Here is a 17,462-nt window from a genome sequence, read left to right on the forward strand (position 1 = left end):
CCACACATCTCTGCAAGTGAGATGTTAAGTTAGACTTGGGAACAGTCTTTAGGTATGGGTACTTGGTAAGGAACCCTCTAAAAGGGGTGACCTTAAGAATAACAGTGTCCAGAGAGGAAGGTGCATGCTTTCATGTAACTTCTTTACAACAGTCTCTATGTATCTTTTGGTGAAAAGAGAGGGGCTGGAGAGATAGCATGGAGGTAGTGAATTTGCCTTGCATGCAGAAGGACGGTAGTTCGAATCCCGGCATCCCATATGGTCCCCCGAGCCTGCCAGGAGCGATTTCTGAGCATAGAGCCAGGAGTAACCCCTGAGTGTAGCCAGGTGTGACCCAAAAATAAATAAGTAAATGAATGAATGAATGAATGAATGAAAAGAGAGAGTTCTTGCTGAGACCCCTACCTGTTTAGACACCTACCCGAGGGCACCGACATTTATCTACTGAGGCCTTTTTGCTCCACCAAAATGCGAACAAAAATAGCACCTGTCTCAGAAGGTTGCTGTGAAGTCAAAGATTAGATACCTCTTAATAGAATCTGAACTGTTGGAAATGACCTTTATGTGATACATACTGATGTAGATTTATAATAAATCCCTGAACTTATATGTATGAAAAGTCATTTCAATAAAAAAATTTTCAAGACTAGAGAAAATAGTACTTAGAACACTGCCCAGCATGCAGCAAAGATCTAGAAATACTAGTTTATCTTAGGCCCTTTAAGAAACTAAGGTACTTTATAAGAATCAAAAACCAGTTTTCTAAAATCCAAGAGAAAACTGGTCCTGCAAGGGGGTTGGGGGCAGGGACAAAGGCAGGTCCAGGAAGTCCCCAAAGAAACTTTCCACGCACAGAAGTTACTTATGGCTTAGTTAGGACTGGGGCATAGCATGAGACTAACCATCCATAGAACACACATAATATGGGGAACTATATTCCAAACCCAAATGCCCCCTCACCAACAATTTGCCAAGATACTTCTCTTTAGTTTTAAACTTCCAACATCTCCAATATATTGCCAACAAGTTTCTATAAAACTTAAATCCAGTATGTCATCGATGTTTTCCACATCTAAAGTGTATTATAAGTGAAAATGGCTCAGAAGCACTGTCTTAACTATGCTACTATACTGTAAATGATTTCTCCCTCTGCCACATTCTTTGCATTTGTTTTCTTGGTGATTCTTCCCAATTTTATACGATACTGTTCCTCAGTCTTTACCTGAATCCAAATTAATGGACAGAAGATTTGGAACATTTGAGGGAAGGATTTCAGGCGACATCCAGTGGTGCTCAGGGGTTACTCCTGGAGTTGCACTTAGGAATCACTACTGGTAGGTCCAGAGAACTATTTGGAATGCCGAGGATCAAACCCATCAACCAGGTACAAGACAAATGCCCTACCCACTGTGCTATTAATCAGACCCACTTGGAGCATATTTAAAATGAAGCTTAATGGCTGTCTTTAGATCTTGGGTTCTAAATTAAAAGGTTTAACATATCAATGCCACTTAAAATATGAGAGAATAGGTATGGTGTTGGAATTATTTTCAAGAAAACTCATGATGAACAGTATTGTAAATTGCAGATGCTCAATTATAACAATCTTAAAGAAATATAGAGAAAAAAAGGGGGCAACTGTGGAAGAGGTTCAATATAGGTTCAATATAGGTTCAATTTTAAGTATTCACAAATATATGAGGAAGGAGAAAGGTCATGAGTCTGATCTACAAGGATGCCAACATTCTCAGGGGTGGCAGTGAAAATAAAGGAAATCAAGTCGACCCTAGAAAAGATAAGATAGAGACACAGTGAGAGATTTTAGGGGATTATGTTGCCACCTTTCGCCTGTATTCCACAAAACAATCAGCTCTAGAAAAGAAATGTCAGGATACCAGGTAGAAGAAAGGCCTAAGAAGAAACCCAGGAAGACTTGTTTCTCCCTTCTCTTGATCTACATCCACCCTTACTCAACAGGAAGTTGTAACATGTAATGCAATTCTTTGACTTTCCCAACAGAAACTAAATTACTGGAAGGAGGGGTAATGTGCCCATGTAACTTATATTTGGATGCTAACACTGTAATGAAATCACAGAAGACTCAGTGACCTAACACAGGAATTCAATTCTTTATTGTGGGAAAGAGAGAGTGATAAATGATGTCATAAAAGACATAGGAACAGATAAGGAATGGGGTGCCCATAGAAGAGCACATGCATTGCATGTATGATGCCCTGGGTTTTGCTTTTGTTTAGGGGGGTATTGGAGATTGGGCACACCCAAATGTGCTCAAGGATTACTCCTGGAGGAGTTAGGGGAATCATATAGGATGCCAGTGGTCAAAATAGAGTCAGTCACATGTAAAAAATAGAAAGTGCCTTACTGCTAGAGTTAGGATTCAGGTTCCAAAGCCAGGACACTGGAGACACTGGTCTTGAAGCAAATGTCATTGTAGGAAATCACACACACACACACACACACACACACACACACACACACACACACACACGAAACAGGATCAGGAATTCCAATACATAAGTCTTCAGAAAAGGGATCAGGAATTCCAATACGTAAGTCTTCAGTTCCTAAGAAACAGGAAGCTCAGTGGGAAGTCCAGAAATGCAAGAGCGCATTTTCCTGAGATCCGAGGTATTTATTAGAAAGGAAGGGACCAGTGCTCGCTTCGGCAGCACATATACTAAAATTGGAACAATACAGAGAAGATTAGCATGGCCCCTGCGCAAGGATGACAAGCAAATTCGTGAAGCGTTCCATATTTTTGAACTCATACTTGTTTACAATACAGGGATATCTCCCACCTTGAAAATATGTCATGCAGACCCAACTTAGATCCCAGGTGATTAGACACCATCCGTCCAGCCTTGAACCCTGGATCCCAGACATAGAAACGACAAAGTTCTTCACAACAGCTACGGGAAACAAATCCCAACCGGGACATCCTTAATACTGCTGGGCCACCAACAAGTGCCAACTCTAATATGATATCCTGACAAGGAAAATGGGAACAACTTGACCTAAGAGCAGGTTATCCTACCTCACCAGCTAATGATAAGACAAAAATCAGAAGACTTGTCCAAAAGCCAAGATCGCAATTTACAGATGACTGGCTACTCGAACCATGACTGGACTATATATATCTTGGGACCAATAAAAAAGCCCCAGTCTAGGGTTTGAATTACGACCTGCACAACAACCATGATCCCCAGTTCCAAAGGTCTGGCTGAGACAATTGCAAAGGAATGGGGCTTCTGGAAACACAATGAAAGACGCTATCCTAGGTTCCATCCTAGGATCAGTGCAAAGACCAAGACCACCAACCACAGAAGATGGATTAAAATGACACTGAGGGAATAGAACTTCTAGAACGACAAAGAAAGACTTCATCATAAGTCCCACTCCTGGACTTGTGCAGATACTGAGATCTCTAGATACAGAGGTCTGATTTTATCACCCAGGGAGGAGCAGAAGCCTTCCAAATACCACGAAAGCACCAAGGGGAGAGTAAATGAACCTGAATGGAGTCTATAGTTAATCCCATGACAATATACTCCAAGGGTGGAGAAACCCCATATCTCTTAGGCCAAGTGAATTCCTTTTCGAATGACCCCAATATTTACTGTGCCATTGCAAGAGGGAAAAAAAGGCAAAAAGCACAAAACATTTTTTATTTTTATAAATATATTATTTTTTAAATACTCATTATTTTTATTACTTTTTATTTTTATTTACCTATCTATTTCTTGTTGATTTCCTTGTTTTGGTGTGGTTATTGAAGTTGTTGTCCCCATTTACATTTATGTTTTTTCCTTCTTTTTTTTTTTCTTTATATGCCCTGCCATGTTTTTTATCTCAAGATCATGGCTATTTTTGTGGTGCTTATTGTTGTTATTGTTGGAGTGCTCACTGAACATTTGACACTTCTTTTTGTACTGTTGGGTGTTACACCTTATTTTTCTCCTTCGTCTCTCAAACCGATGATGAGAGCCTCTAGAAGGATCCCGCCCATTTTTGGTGTAGACTTTTACCCCAGTTTATTACTTTTCTCTTTTTCAAACAAAACCATATATCTTGAACTATCTAGTCCTGCATCCCAGTTAGAGGGGAAAATAAGGGAGGTACCAAGACCAAATAAGTGCAAGACTACTAAGTAGTAAACTAGGTACAGAGGGGACCACATTTTCTAGCAGCCCCGGGGGTGAGGGAGGAGGATTTGGGAGGTAGGACGAAAACAGAGGTATAGGGAGGACAAATCAGTGATGGGAATCCCCCTGATTTTATGTAAATATGTACCTAAAATATTATTGTCAACAATATGTAAGCCACTATGTTCAAAATAAAAATTATATTTAAAAAAAAAGAAAGGAAGAGACCACATCCGGAGGTGGGATTAGGTGGTCTAAAAACCAATCCAAGGTACTACATTTATAGATGTTTCCAACCACTGAGTAACAAGGCATATACTGAGTGGAGTGGGATCTTACCTTACTATCTCTCCAGTCCATTATTTTATTAAAATTTTAATTATACTTCAGTTAACATGCCTATTTATATTTAACATTTAAATCCATAGTACTGGTGTACAAAATTACTGTATACCACCACCACAGAATAGTCCATGACCCTTCACCCTGTCCCTATGTCACCTAGTCCTCATACACCCATTATTGATAGATTGAAAGTTGCAGTTTGGAGTCATATAGTTACCTCACTTTACCATCATTAACTAACATGCCCCAGACCTTCCCCCTATGCCAGTAGATATTGCTTCTGGTCTACCTCATCATATCCACTCCCAGTCTCCTCAGGTCTTCTCAAGTCTGTATCCAGAGCCCGTGGTTTATTATCAATTGACATTAGCCATTTCCTTTATTTGTTTCTTTGTGTACCAGAAAAGAGTGAGGTCCTCTATTTTTTCTTCTATATCTGGCTTATTTCACACAACATCATACTTTCCAATTCCATCCAAGTTGCTGAAGACTGTATGACTTTAGTTTTCTTACGAATGCATCATATTCCATTGTAGATAATATATACCAAAACTTTTTTATCCATTCATCAGTAGTTGGACATTTAAGTCACTTCCATATACTGACTATTGTATGAAGTGCTGCATGAACATATATCCTATTTAACTGTTGTTGTGCTTGGGACAGGGCATAGATGTCTATAAGTTGTATCTCTGGGTAATATGGGATCTCCATTCTTTTTTGAGAATAGCCAGATTGTTTTCCATAGAGGCTAAGCTAAATGACATTCCCACTAGCAGAGAATATAAGTTCCTTTTTTGAGGCCCTGAGTTTTTAATACCCTGCATCAGATGTCCAGGAACTCCAAGCAACACTCCCACAAACATAAAAGACAAGGTAATAGAAAATATCTTAAGATATATATAATATATATGGTATATGTATATACCATATTGTTGTATCAAATAATTAACGATGGGGCTGGATGGCGGTGGATGGCGATAGATTTCTTTCTGCCATCCCAAGCCACGTGGCTCCGCAACCCCATCTAGCCGGCGGGTCCCAGGCCCAGGTGAACGGCGTAATGAAGACTCACTCACAGGCAGGCATTAGGAACCATCAGCTTTATTCATGCCCTGACCACCACAGGTGTGTGGCCTATCTCATAACCTTTTAAGCATTCAGCCATTCTAGGCTACCCTGCGTCTAAACCCTTTCAGCCATCTTCCCTTTGGCCTCCATCCTGGTCCAAGACCAGAAACAGAGACACCGAAGCCAGCGAGCTCAGCAAGGCCGAAAGGGCCGAATCCCCTCGGTCCAAGGCTTATTTAACTTTTCCAAGACCCCTCCCAGAAATGGGCCGGGTCTTGCAGGTAAGGTCACACCTAGTATCCTGTTCCCAAGACCCCTCCCAAAAATGGGTGGGTCTTAGGTATCTACACCAAATCCAGGGTCTCACACCAACACCATATGTATAAAACTCATCAACAGTTTAAATCACAGTGCTGCAAATTAAAACTCTTTATAAAAGAAAAGGAAAACAATGACAAATACTATTTTAAAAAAGATGTATCATACCTGGTGACTGCTGGTCTCAGATACTTTAACATCCAAAGACCCTGCCAGAACAGCATACCAGTTTGTTCCAATATCACCTTGGCGAAATACTGAGAAAAAAAAATTAAAAAACGGCAATGTAAATATATCAAATGTATGAAGGTTTTTTTGTTTTTGTTTTGTCTTTGGTTTTGCTTTTTGAGCCACTCCATCAGCACTTAGGGGTTACTCCTTGCTCTGCACTCAGAAGTCACTCCTGGCAGGGTCGGGGGACCATCTGGGATGCCAGGATTCGAACTGGAGCCCATCAGGGTTGGCTGCAGGCAAGACAAATGCCCTACCACTGTGGTCCAGCCCCTGTATGGTAATTTTAATATCAACTTCATGACCTATGAATTTCCTGCTGCCTTTTTTTGGTGGGGGGCACACTTGACATAACTCTCAGTTCGGGAATTACTCCTGGTTGGTTTGGGATGCAACAGATCAAACTCTAGTCATGCAAGTCAAGCCCCCTACCCACTGTGTGTGCTATTTCTCCGGCCTTTCTTGCTGTTTTTAAAAGTATGACTTGGACCAAGTTGAGCTTATCATAATTTCTCCACCTTCACAAGAACATGATATAGTTCTTCCTCTGACAAGTTATATTCTAAGTTATATTCTACTTAATCTACATGCTATGAAGTAGAAATCTTATCAAGCAGAACCCTTTCATATTTACAGAGTGGTAATAAGGAATAAAAACCTTAAATGCAATAAAATACTTGAAAGTTAAGAATAGTTTGCAGAAGTCCTATACAATTTATGTTAAATGTGATTCATTGTATCATAGGTAACATATTTTTCAAAGATCATTTGAGTCAACAACATATCAGATTATCACCTGAACTTCCTAAAGCTAAAGGGGGAATGTTTTCTTAAATACAAAGTCTCCTATAAAGCCAAGCAATGAATGACTGAGGAAATATGCCCCAAGCTTTACTGTATTATCACTTTAATGTATTCTCATTGTACATTTTCATGTTTTATTAATTCATTACTCTTCATACTAGGAGTAAACTGCTCTTTGGAAATAATCCTCATTAAAATTTTTGCTTTGTTTTTATTATCTCATAAAAGAAAACATGAAGATATTTGGATAGAACCTAGCCCCTACATTATGCTAAGACCAGTACCGAAGAAAGTCATTCTGAAACATACAGAATCCTCATACAGATCCTTTTAATTCTCCTAGCTAAATAACTAGAGAGAATGATCTGATATTTTAAAAATTCCTTTCATTGAGTTAGGGGTCAAGTGACTCAAAAAAATCACATGACAACTCAGTGAGGAAAGTTGAGTTCTGGAAAGATACTCACTGCATAAGCATAAGCGTCTGGGAACCATAATCAGTGACAACAAATTATTCTAAACTCCCTAAGACATGGTGTAGAAAGACAAGAACAACAATGGCTTCCTACCAAGTGCCATGATAAGCCTGTGATGCATTTACAGGTGGCCTCTCCAGGAACTGCTGTAACTCCCTGCCACTAGCCATTGTAGGTGACTTATTTAGAGATAGGGCTGTGCCTCTCAGTCTTTAGGCACCAAAACACATGATTGTTTGACATTCAAATTTCCTTTATATTTCATAGAAAATTTATTTAACAGTAAGAAACATAAAATCTCATTCCCAAAATAATTAAATTTTTGATATAAGTAATAAAATACATTATTAACTTGAAAGAAATATACATGAATAATTATTTTAAACAAAAGTATGCCTATTATTTTCTGTATATACATAAGAAAACAACTTAAAGAACACTTAAAAATGTAAACCATAATCTTTGAGTTTGGGGTTACATATTCTTTTTGCTCTCCTGGTCTATGTATTCTAGAATGAAACTTAATAGACCTTATTAGTTTCCCTTCAGTAAAGCACATCAGGCCCTCTTTTACTCTGATCCAGCTGAACACAGATTTCATATATGGGTCCATCCTCCTCAAAGGGCCAACTGCTCAGCTCTTGAGTTGTTTCTTAGCCACACTGGTAATCAGCATTGGTCTAAATCAATCTTTATTAGTAATTGGTTTATTTGTGTGAGCACATGACACATTCTGGCCAATGGAATAATAAAGGAAGTTTGAAACTTCGAAACTTCCAAAAGAAACTCAAGAAGATATAGTTTCAGCAGGATTACTTTGGATCATTATAAAGAGAGAAGTCAATATCAGGATATGCAAAGGGGGAAAAATCAAATGGAGAGAGAGAGCTGGGATCTTAATAATGTTGTGAAGCTATTTAATGAACCAACTCTGAAGTCATCCTACCTGAGAACTTCTTATTCATAAGTAAGTGACCTCTTTAATACATGAATAATTGTGTTACTTGGAAGTTTTTGCAACATAAACCCTCTCAAACAGATGGGAAGTCTGACTTTTAAAGGATCAAAAACTGAAGCCAGGGTGATAGCATAGTGAGTAGTTTGCCTTGCACAAAGAAAACCAGGTTCTATCCCAGTACCCCATATTATTCCTCAAGCCATTAAGGAGTAATCCTTGAGCACAAAGTCAGAAGTAAGCCCTGAGCACTACAAGATGCAAAGTTATATATAAAAAAGGAGCACATACTAATAGAAATGTAGCAGTCACTCTACCAGTTTATGATCTCTATTCCCTCAGTAATACTTAGAACAGGCAATATCAATGAAGTTCATTCAAAACCTTACTCAGCAATGAGTTAAGATGCTTTTTGTCTTTTCTTCATATATCACACTACATCACTCCTTTCTTTGAATGGAAAAAATCAAATATTTGACTACCTAAGGATATAGTTCAGTATATGAATCACTGTACCCCGCGCCATCTGGAAGGAAGACTCTCTCGTGAGGACCATTTATATTCTGTGAACAAAAAAGCTGGGAAATGCTCCATGAACTGAATAAACAAAGTAAAATGAAAATGTCAACTTAATGTTTTTGGCTGAAACTCATGAAGTTGGCACATAAACATTCCATTTGCTATCTCTCTCCAAAGGACAACCACAAATGAGCAAAACAATGTAAAAATGTATCACTGGAATTGTATTTCTTACATGTTATTCCTTTTTCCAGATTCTCATAATAACCACACAAGCAAATTTGATGTAGAAGATTTGGGTGGAATTTCTCAAAAGCTTTAACTTCCTTCAGTCGTGTGAAGATTATATCCACATCTTCACTGGATCGTTCCAATGGTCTATAAAAGGAATAAAAGACAAAAAAAGTCTCTATCAGTGTAAATTTACTTGAGTCAACATGCATTATTCAATTTATATAGAAATTTATGTCATTAGCCCAATTGCAAATATTTATCACCTATCCCTAAAACATTATTTCGGGGGGGGGGTTGTAAAGAGGGGATTTTATAAACCAGTCACCTTAAATCATGAGTGCTGCATGCCATTGTGATTTTATCATATGATCCCCTCAGCAACCCCAGTATGATCCCCGAGTACAAACCCAAGAATAAGTAGCCCTGAGCATAGCTGGATCTGAGCCCAAAACCAAAAAAATAAATAAAACTTTATGTAGGAAAACAAAAGGAAGATTGGGACATCTTTTTCAATAATATTTATTTGATCTGTTGCTTTCAGTTCCTAAAGTAAATATCATTCTTCATAACAAGCCCCCTTTATGTTAATGATGTAACTTTTGGACAAAAGTTCATAGAACCTTGGGGTGGAAATTGATTCTCATGAGAGTCAACCATGTGGTCAAAGGGTTAGAACTGTCAGCTGTAGTCCCTGACTACCAAGGGGAGAAAGATGCTAGATACTAAGTTCAGCCACTTATGGCCAATAATTTCATCAATCAAACCTAAGTGATTGAAAACCAGAAAAATCTTTGAACTATGGGATTCAGAGAGCTGCTGAATTTTGTAAGCATATGGCAATTTAGAGAGAGTGGGGTGCTGAGAAGGCTGAAAATTTTGTCTTTTTCTAATAAATCAGTGATCTAGTCAATGGTTCATTTCTATAAGTCCACACCAAGCAATAGTGAGACAGGGTATGTAGTAACAGAGGTCAAACTCAAAGTCTAAAACATGCTATATTTGCGGTCTTACCACTAATGCTTTCCTAATCTTTGTGAGATGCTACAGCAAATTAGCTTAACCCTAAAGTGGGGTGGGTACTGCAGGAACTTTAGCTTTCAATAGTTTTTTAGAAGCACTGGGCTGATATTTGAAATAGGGGCTGTTGAGAGAAGGGCAGAGGATAGAAGTTTTGTGAGACCCATCCCTTAACTGTGGGATCTGACACTATCTTGGAGTGGATAGTGCCATCATTGAATTAAACTGTATGACATCTGGAGTCAAATGTGTTGGACTATGGAAGTAGTATGAGAGCAAAGGAAACACAGAGGGAGGAAATCAAGCTTAGAATCAATATGAAGTTCTTACATAGTATTTAATCCCTTAAAAGCACCATCATGTAGTAACACGTCAAAATACAAATTTATTTAAAAGTTAGATCATAAACATAAATGCCTGCCAATCATGTAGAAAAAAGACAATTTTTAAAGAACATTTTAAATGAAAAGCACTCTACTATAAAAATAAAACTACAATAGTGGGGGCCAGAGAGATAGCACAGTGGTAGGGCATTTGCCTTGCATGCAGCCAACCCAGGATGGACCTGGGTTCAATTCCAGGCATCCCATATGGTCCCCAAGCCTGCCAGGAGCAATTTCTGAGCGCGTAGCCAGGAATAACCCCTGAGCACTGCCAGGTATGCTCCCCCCAAAAAATGACCCACAATTGGGAAAGCACAAAGACCAATAAAAACTGATACTCAGACCTACTACTACTAGCATTTACAGAGAATGGTGGAGATCACAGCAAACCAGAGAAATCAAACTCTACAAAGAGTTTCTTATTCAGCTATTTTCCTCATTCAGTGGAAACACATGCCACACATCAGCTTTTCCAATGGCTTAAGAAAAAATAACTCTCTAGGTCTTTGGTCACATTTTTTAAACTGCTGAGACAAACAGAAAATAGCTGCAGAACAGATCTAAATCACTCACTGCCATTTTGTGTTCTCCAGATGAAGATAAATCAACAAAGAAGAGAGCAAAGACAGGACAGTTTTATAGATTCTATAATTTTTCTTTGATCTTGTCCTGCAATATGCTTTATTATAATCATATGTTCTTTGATATATACATTACATTGTACAGAAACTATCCAGTTTCATGTATACTCCCACAGCACTCTGTGGTTGGCTAGGCAGCAACTAGTCAAGATGGATAATGTTCTAATCAAGGTAGGTGTTCTTTGAACACCAGATAATCTTATTTACCAGAGACAAATAAACAAAACAAAGGAGAGACGAGTGTTTGACACTGTATAGGTCTCTTCCAGGCCTCCCCTCCTTGGCCTCAACTCTGAAAACTACCATAGCTAGAATTGTAAACTTCTCAAAAGCTCTGTTGTAGTCCCCACACACCTGATAGTTGTGTGACCTTGCTTTCAAACAGGATTTCTACAGATGTAACTCAATCAAGATGAGGTTGAACTGGATCTAGGTGTAGAGTTTTCCATATCAGAACAGGGAAAGTTAAGTATAGCTACATGAGTCAGATGATCAAAGGAAGGCAGATACAGAGAATGATACGATAGGTCTAAGAGCCATGAAATGCTGGTGATGAGCAGAAGCTAAAAAGAAGCCAGGAAAGATTCTTCCCCAGAGCCTTCAGGATCCATGGTCCAGCTGAATGGCTTTGCCTAGGTACTTAACAAAGCTGGGAAATACCACAGTGTACTCCACCACTAGGGATAATCCTTCTTTTCCCTTTCGTTCCCAATGATGACCTCATCATTTCCTAATGCTACATAGATTCTCCCCTCCATACAGACCAAGCCTGACACTTCCTTTCTAATCTCCATCATTCCCAGCAGTGGGCTGAACATGTGAAAGAGCTGGTGTAAAAGATTCTACATTGGCCTCAAATTGAACTCATCTCTCCCATGCCCACTCCAGCATCCCCACTCCTACTGCCACATAAGTCTGCAGAGAACACGCTCATCTGCCCTCATATAATTCTACCAATTCACTATCACTCAAATTCATTCCCTACTGTCGCTGCCTCAGTGTGAGATGGGCACATGCATCAGAAAGCACATGAAACTCCCGAAAAAGCTCTCCCGCTGACCTTCAGCAGAAGCAACTTAAGCAGCAGAGTGGCATGGCTGGTGACTGCAGTAGAGACAGAAATAACAGAGTGGAGACCAGTAGCCAAGAGGCCAGGTGGGAAGCTAAATCCATGGTGCAAGTTTCTCGAAGTTTAATTTGCTTCAGACACTGCTCTCTGCTTCCTTTATACAGTGCAGATTACCCATGTGAAAAGTAAAATAAAAATAGTATTTAAATAATACAGAGAGACAAGAGATGAGAGTCAGGACGACCAGTCCATGGTAGGAAGCTTGCCACAAATAATGACAATGATAGTTGGAAATGATCACTTGTCAAGAAATGGGCGCTGAAAGGAGATAAAGTGATATGCATGGTACCCCTTCAGCAACAATATATATATATATGTATATAACTGGAAAAATTTAACTTCTAGACTCAGTGAAAATGGTACTTAATAAGTGTAAAAGGGTATGGGAGGGATAATATGTGGGCTCCATTGGTGGAGGGATGGTGCTAGAACTTTGTGGTAGGTGTGAGGAATACAAGTATTCTCAAACAGGCGTATATCTCCCCGTTAAATCCCAAAGATATCCCAAGGATGGATACAGGTGAAAATTGCATAGACTGGGGGCCAAAACACAAACTAAGAACCAACCAAGAGGACCAAATAATAAGAAAAGAAGGATCATGATTAAAAATATGTTGAGAAATACTGATATGCATGTACAGAGATGTGACGCTCTCACCTCAAATTCTAAAATGCTGAAAAAATATAATAAAAAGCAGCAAAATACAAAGTTATTTCTGGTATTCTGTCTCTCCCTCTTCCTCCACCTTAACTAAATTAGTTTAGGTACTAAATGGAAAAGTAAAAATTTTCCTGAGTCTGTTGTATATCATTATCCCCACCTCAAAAGTAATCCACAAGCCATCTTGGCACATTTTGGTTGAGATTATTTTATTCCCCTTCAATTACTAAAGTAATGGGACAAATTTCTTTTTTTTATTTATTTAAACACCTTAATTACATACATGATTGTGTTTGGGTTTCAGTCATGTAAAGAACACAACCCATCACCAGTGCAACATTCCCATCACCAATGTCCCAAGTCTCCCTTAGCCCCAACCGACCCCCGCCTGTACTCTAGACAGGCTCACCATTTTCCTCATACATTCTCATTATTATGACAGTTCAAAATGTAGTTATTTCCCTAACTAAACTCATCACTCTTTGTGGTGAGCTTCCTGAGGTGAGCTGGAACTTCCAGCTCTTTTCTCTTTTGTGTCTGAAAATTATTATTACAAGGGTGTCTTTCATTTTTCTTAAAGCCCATAGATGAGTGAGACCATTCTGCGTTTTTCTCTCTCTCTCTCTCTGACTTATTTCACTCAGCATAATAGATTCCGTGTACATCCATGTATAGGAAAATTTCATGACTTCATCTCTCCTGACAGCTGCATAATATTCCATTGTATATGTACCACAGTTTCTTTAGCCATTCGTCTGTTGAAGGGCATCTTGGTTGTTTCCAGAGTCTTGCTATGGTAAATAATGCTGCAATGAATATAGGTGTAAGGAAGGGGTTTTTGTATTGTATTTTTGTGTTCCTAGGGTATATTCCTAGAAGTAGTATAGCTGGATCGTATGGGAGCTCGATTTCCAGTTTTTGGAGGAATCTCCATATCGCTTTCCATAAAGGTTGAACTAGACGGCATTCCCACCAGCAGTGGATAAGAGTTCCTTTCTCTCCACATCCCCGCCAAGACTGTTTATTCTCATTCTTTGTGATGTGTGCCATTCTCTGGGGTGTGAGGTGGTATCTCATCGTTGTTTTGATTTGCATCTCCCTGATGATTAGTGATGTGGAACATTTTTTCATGTGTCTTTTGGCCATGTGTATTTCTTCTTTGTCAAAGTGTCTGTTCATTTCTTCTCCCCATTTTTTGATGGGGTTAGATTTTTTTTCTTGTAAAGTTCTGTCAGTGCCTTGTATATTTTGGAGATTAGCCCCTTATCTGATGGGTATTGGGTGAATAGTTTCTCCCACTCAGTGGGTGGCTCTTGTATCCTGGGCACTATTTCCTTTGAGGTGCAGAAGCTTCTCAGCTTAATATATTCCCATCTGTTAATCTCTGCTTTCACTTGCTTGGAGAGTGCAGTTTCCTCCTTGAAGATGCCTGTAATGTCCTGGAGTGTTTTGCCTATGTGCTGTTCTATATATCTTATGGTTTTGGGGCTGATATCAAGGTCTTTCATCCATTTGGATTTTACCTTCATACATGATGTTAGCTGGGGGTCTAAGTTCAATTTTTTGCAAGTGGCTATCCAATTGTGCCAACACCACTTGTTGAAGAGGCTTTCCCTGCTCCATTTAGGGTTTCCTGCTCCTTTATCAAAAATTAGGTGGTTGTATGTCTGGGGAACATTTTCTGAGTATTCAAGCCTATTCCACTGATCTGAGGACCTATCCTTATTCCAATACCATGCTGTTTTGATAACTGTTGCTTTGTAGTACAGTTTAAAGTTGGGAAAAGTAATTCCTCCCATATTCTTTTTCCCAATGATTGCTTTAGCTATTCGAGGGTGTTTATTGTTCCAAATGAATTTCAAAAGTGTCTGATCCACTTCTTTGAAGAATGTCATGGGTATCTTTAGAGGGATGGCATTAAATCTGTATAATGCCTTGGGGAGTATTGCCATTTTGATGATGTTAATCCTGCCAATCCATGAGCAGGGTATGCGTTTCCATTTCCGTGTGTCCTCTCTTATTTCTTGGAGCAGAGTTTTATAGTTTTCTTTGTATAGGTCCTTCACATATTTAGTCAAGTTGATTCCAAGATATTTGAGTTTGTGTGGCACTATTGTGAATGGGGTTGTTTTCTTAATGTCCATTTCATCCTTTTTACTATTGGTGTATAGAAAGGCCATTGATTTTTGTGTGTTAATTTTGTAGCCTGCCACCTTGCTATATGAGTCTATTGTTTCTAGAAGCTTTTTGATAGAGTCTTTAGGGTTTTCTAAGTAGAGTATCATGTCATCTGCAAACAGTGAGAGCTTGACTTCTTCCTTTCCTATCTGGATTCCCTTGATATCCTTTTCTTGCCTAATCGCTATAGCAAGTACTTCCAGTGCTATGTTGAATAGGAGTGGTGAGAGAGGACAGCCTTGTCTTGTGCCAGAATTTAGAGGGAAGGCTTTCAGTTTTTCTCCATTGAGGATAATATTTGCCACTGGCTTGTGGTAGATGGCCTTCACTATATTGAGAAAGGTTCCCTCCATTCCCATCTTGCTGAGAGTTTTGATCAAGAATGGGTGTTGGACCTTATCAAATGCTTTCTCTGCATCTATTGATATGATCATGTGGTTTTTATTTTTCTTGTTATTGATGTTGTGTATTATGTTGATAGATTTACGGATGTTAAACCAGCCTTGCATTCCTGGGATGAAACCTACTTGATCGTAGTGGATGATCTTCTTAACGAGGCATTGAATCCTATTTGCCAGGATTTTGTTGAGGATCTTTGCATCTGCATTCATCAGTGATATTGGTCTGTAATTTTCTTTTTTGGTAGCGTCTCTGTCTGGTTTAGGTATCAAGGTGATGTTGGCTTCATAAAAGCTATTTGGAAGTGTTTCTGTTTGTTCAATTTCATGAAAGAGTCTTGCCAAGATTGGCAGTAGTTCCTCTTGGAAAGTTTGATAGAATTCATTAGTGAATCCATCTGGACCTGGGCTTTTGTTTTTCGGCAGACATTTGATTACTGTTTTAATTTCATCAATGGTGATGGGGGTGTTTAGATATGCTACATCCTCTTCTTTCAACCGTGGAAGATTATAAGAGTCCAAGAATTTATCCATTTCTTCCAGGTTCTCATTTTTAGTGGCGTAGAGTTTTTCAAAGTAGTTTCTGATTACCCTTTGAATCTCTGTCATATCAGTAGTGATCTCTCCTTTTTCATTCCTGATACGAGTTATCAAGTTTCTCTCTCTCTCTTTCTTTGTTAGTTTTGCCAGTGGTCTATCAATCTTGTTTATTTTTTCAAAGAACCAACTTCTGCTTTCGTTGATCTTTCGGATTGTTTTTTGAGTTTCCACTTCGTTGATTTCTGCTCTCAGCTTTGTTATTTCCTTCTGTCTTCCTATTCTTGGGTCCTTTTGTTGAGCATTTTCTAGTTCTATTAGCTGTGTCATTAAGCTACTCAGGTAAGCTCCTTCTTCCTTCCTGATGTGTGCTTGCAAAGCTACAAATTTTCCTCTCAGTACTGCTTTTGCTGTGTCCCATAAGTTCTGATAGTTTGTGTCTTTATTGTCATTTGTTTCCAGGAACCTTTTGATTTCCTCCTTGATCTCATCTCAGACCCACTGGTTATTGAGCATGAGGCTGTTTAACTTCCAGGTGTTAAAGTGTTTCTTCTGAGTCCCTTTGGAGTTCACAAATAATTTCAGAGCCTTGTGGACAGCGAAGGTAGTCTGCAAAATTTCTATCCTCTTGATTTTATGGAGGTATGTTTTATGTGCCAGCATGTAGTCTATCCTGAAGAATGTCCCATGTACATTGGAGAAGAATGTGTATCCAGGTTTCTGGGGATGGAGTGTCCTATATATATCCACTAGGCCTCTTTCTTCCATTTCTCTCCTCAGGTCTAGTATATTCTTGTTGGGTTTCAGTCTGGTTGACCTATCCAGTGTTGACAAAGCCATGTTAAGGTCCCCCACAATTATTGTGTTGTTGTTGATATTATTTTTCAGATTTGTCAACAGTTGTATTAAATATTTTGCTGGCCCCTCATTCGGTGCATATATGTTTAGGAGAGTGATTTCTTCCTGCTCTACACACCCCTTGATTAATATAAAATGTCCATCTTTGTCCCTTACAACCTTCCTGAGTATAAAGTTTGCATTATCTGATATTAGTATGGCCACTCCAGCTTTTTTATGGGTGTTGTTTGCTTGGATAATTTTTCTCCAGCCTTTTATTTTGAGTCTATGTTTGTTCTGACTATTCAGGTGCGTTTCTTGTAGGCAGCAGAAGGTTGGATTGAGTTTTTTGATCCATTTAGCCACTCTGTGTCTCTTAACTGGTGCATTTAGTCCATTGACGTTGAGAGAAAGAATTGTCCTGGATTTAACGCCATCTTTATTTCAAAATTTGATGTGTCTTTTGGGTAGTCTTGTCTTAGATTAGGTCTTTCAGTTTTTCTCTTAAGACTGGTTTTGTGTCTGTGAAGTTTCTGAGCTGTTTTTTGTCTGTGAAGCCATGTAT

The 17,462-nt window shown here is 38.9% G+C and overlaps 1 protein-coding gene and 1 non-coding gene across 3 annotated transcripts in view; one reads left to right on the plus strand and one right to left on the minus strand.

Moving 5' to 3' along the window:
* Positions 1 to 17,462, minus strand: part of RAPGEF4 (Rap guanine nucleotide exchange factor 4) — a 344,824-nt gene that overhangs the window by 289,618 nt on the left and 37,744 nt on the right. For both annotated transcript variants that reach the window (XM_049773530.1, XM_049773531.1), the window contains exons 2-3: positions 9,118 to 9,260; positions 6,066 to 6,154 (exon numbers count right to left, since the gene is read on the minus strand). In XM_049773530.1, the coding sequence (XP_049629487.1) occupies positions 6,066 to 6,154; positions 9,118 to 9,260 (232 nt within the window). The remainder of the gene's footprint in view (positions 1 to 6,065; positions 6,155 to 9,117; positions 9,261 to 17,462) is intronic.
* Positions 2,675 to 2,781, plus strand: LOC126010429 (U6 spliceosomal RNA). The gene has a single exon (XR_007496459.1). It is a non-coding gene; the product is annotated as a U6 spliceosomal RNA (small nuclear RNA).

This window comes from Suncus etruscus, chromosome 5 (genome assembly GCF_024139225.1).
Source record: "Suncus etruscus isolate mSunEtr1 chromosome 5, mSunEtr1.pri.cur, whole genome shotgun sequence".
Lineage (NCBI taxonomy): Eukaryota > Metazoa > Chordata > Mammalia > Eulipotyphla > Soricidae > Suncus > Suncus etruscus.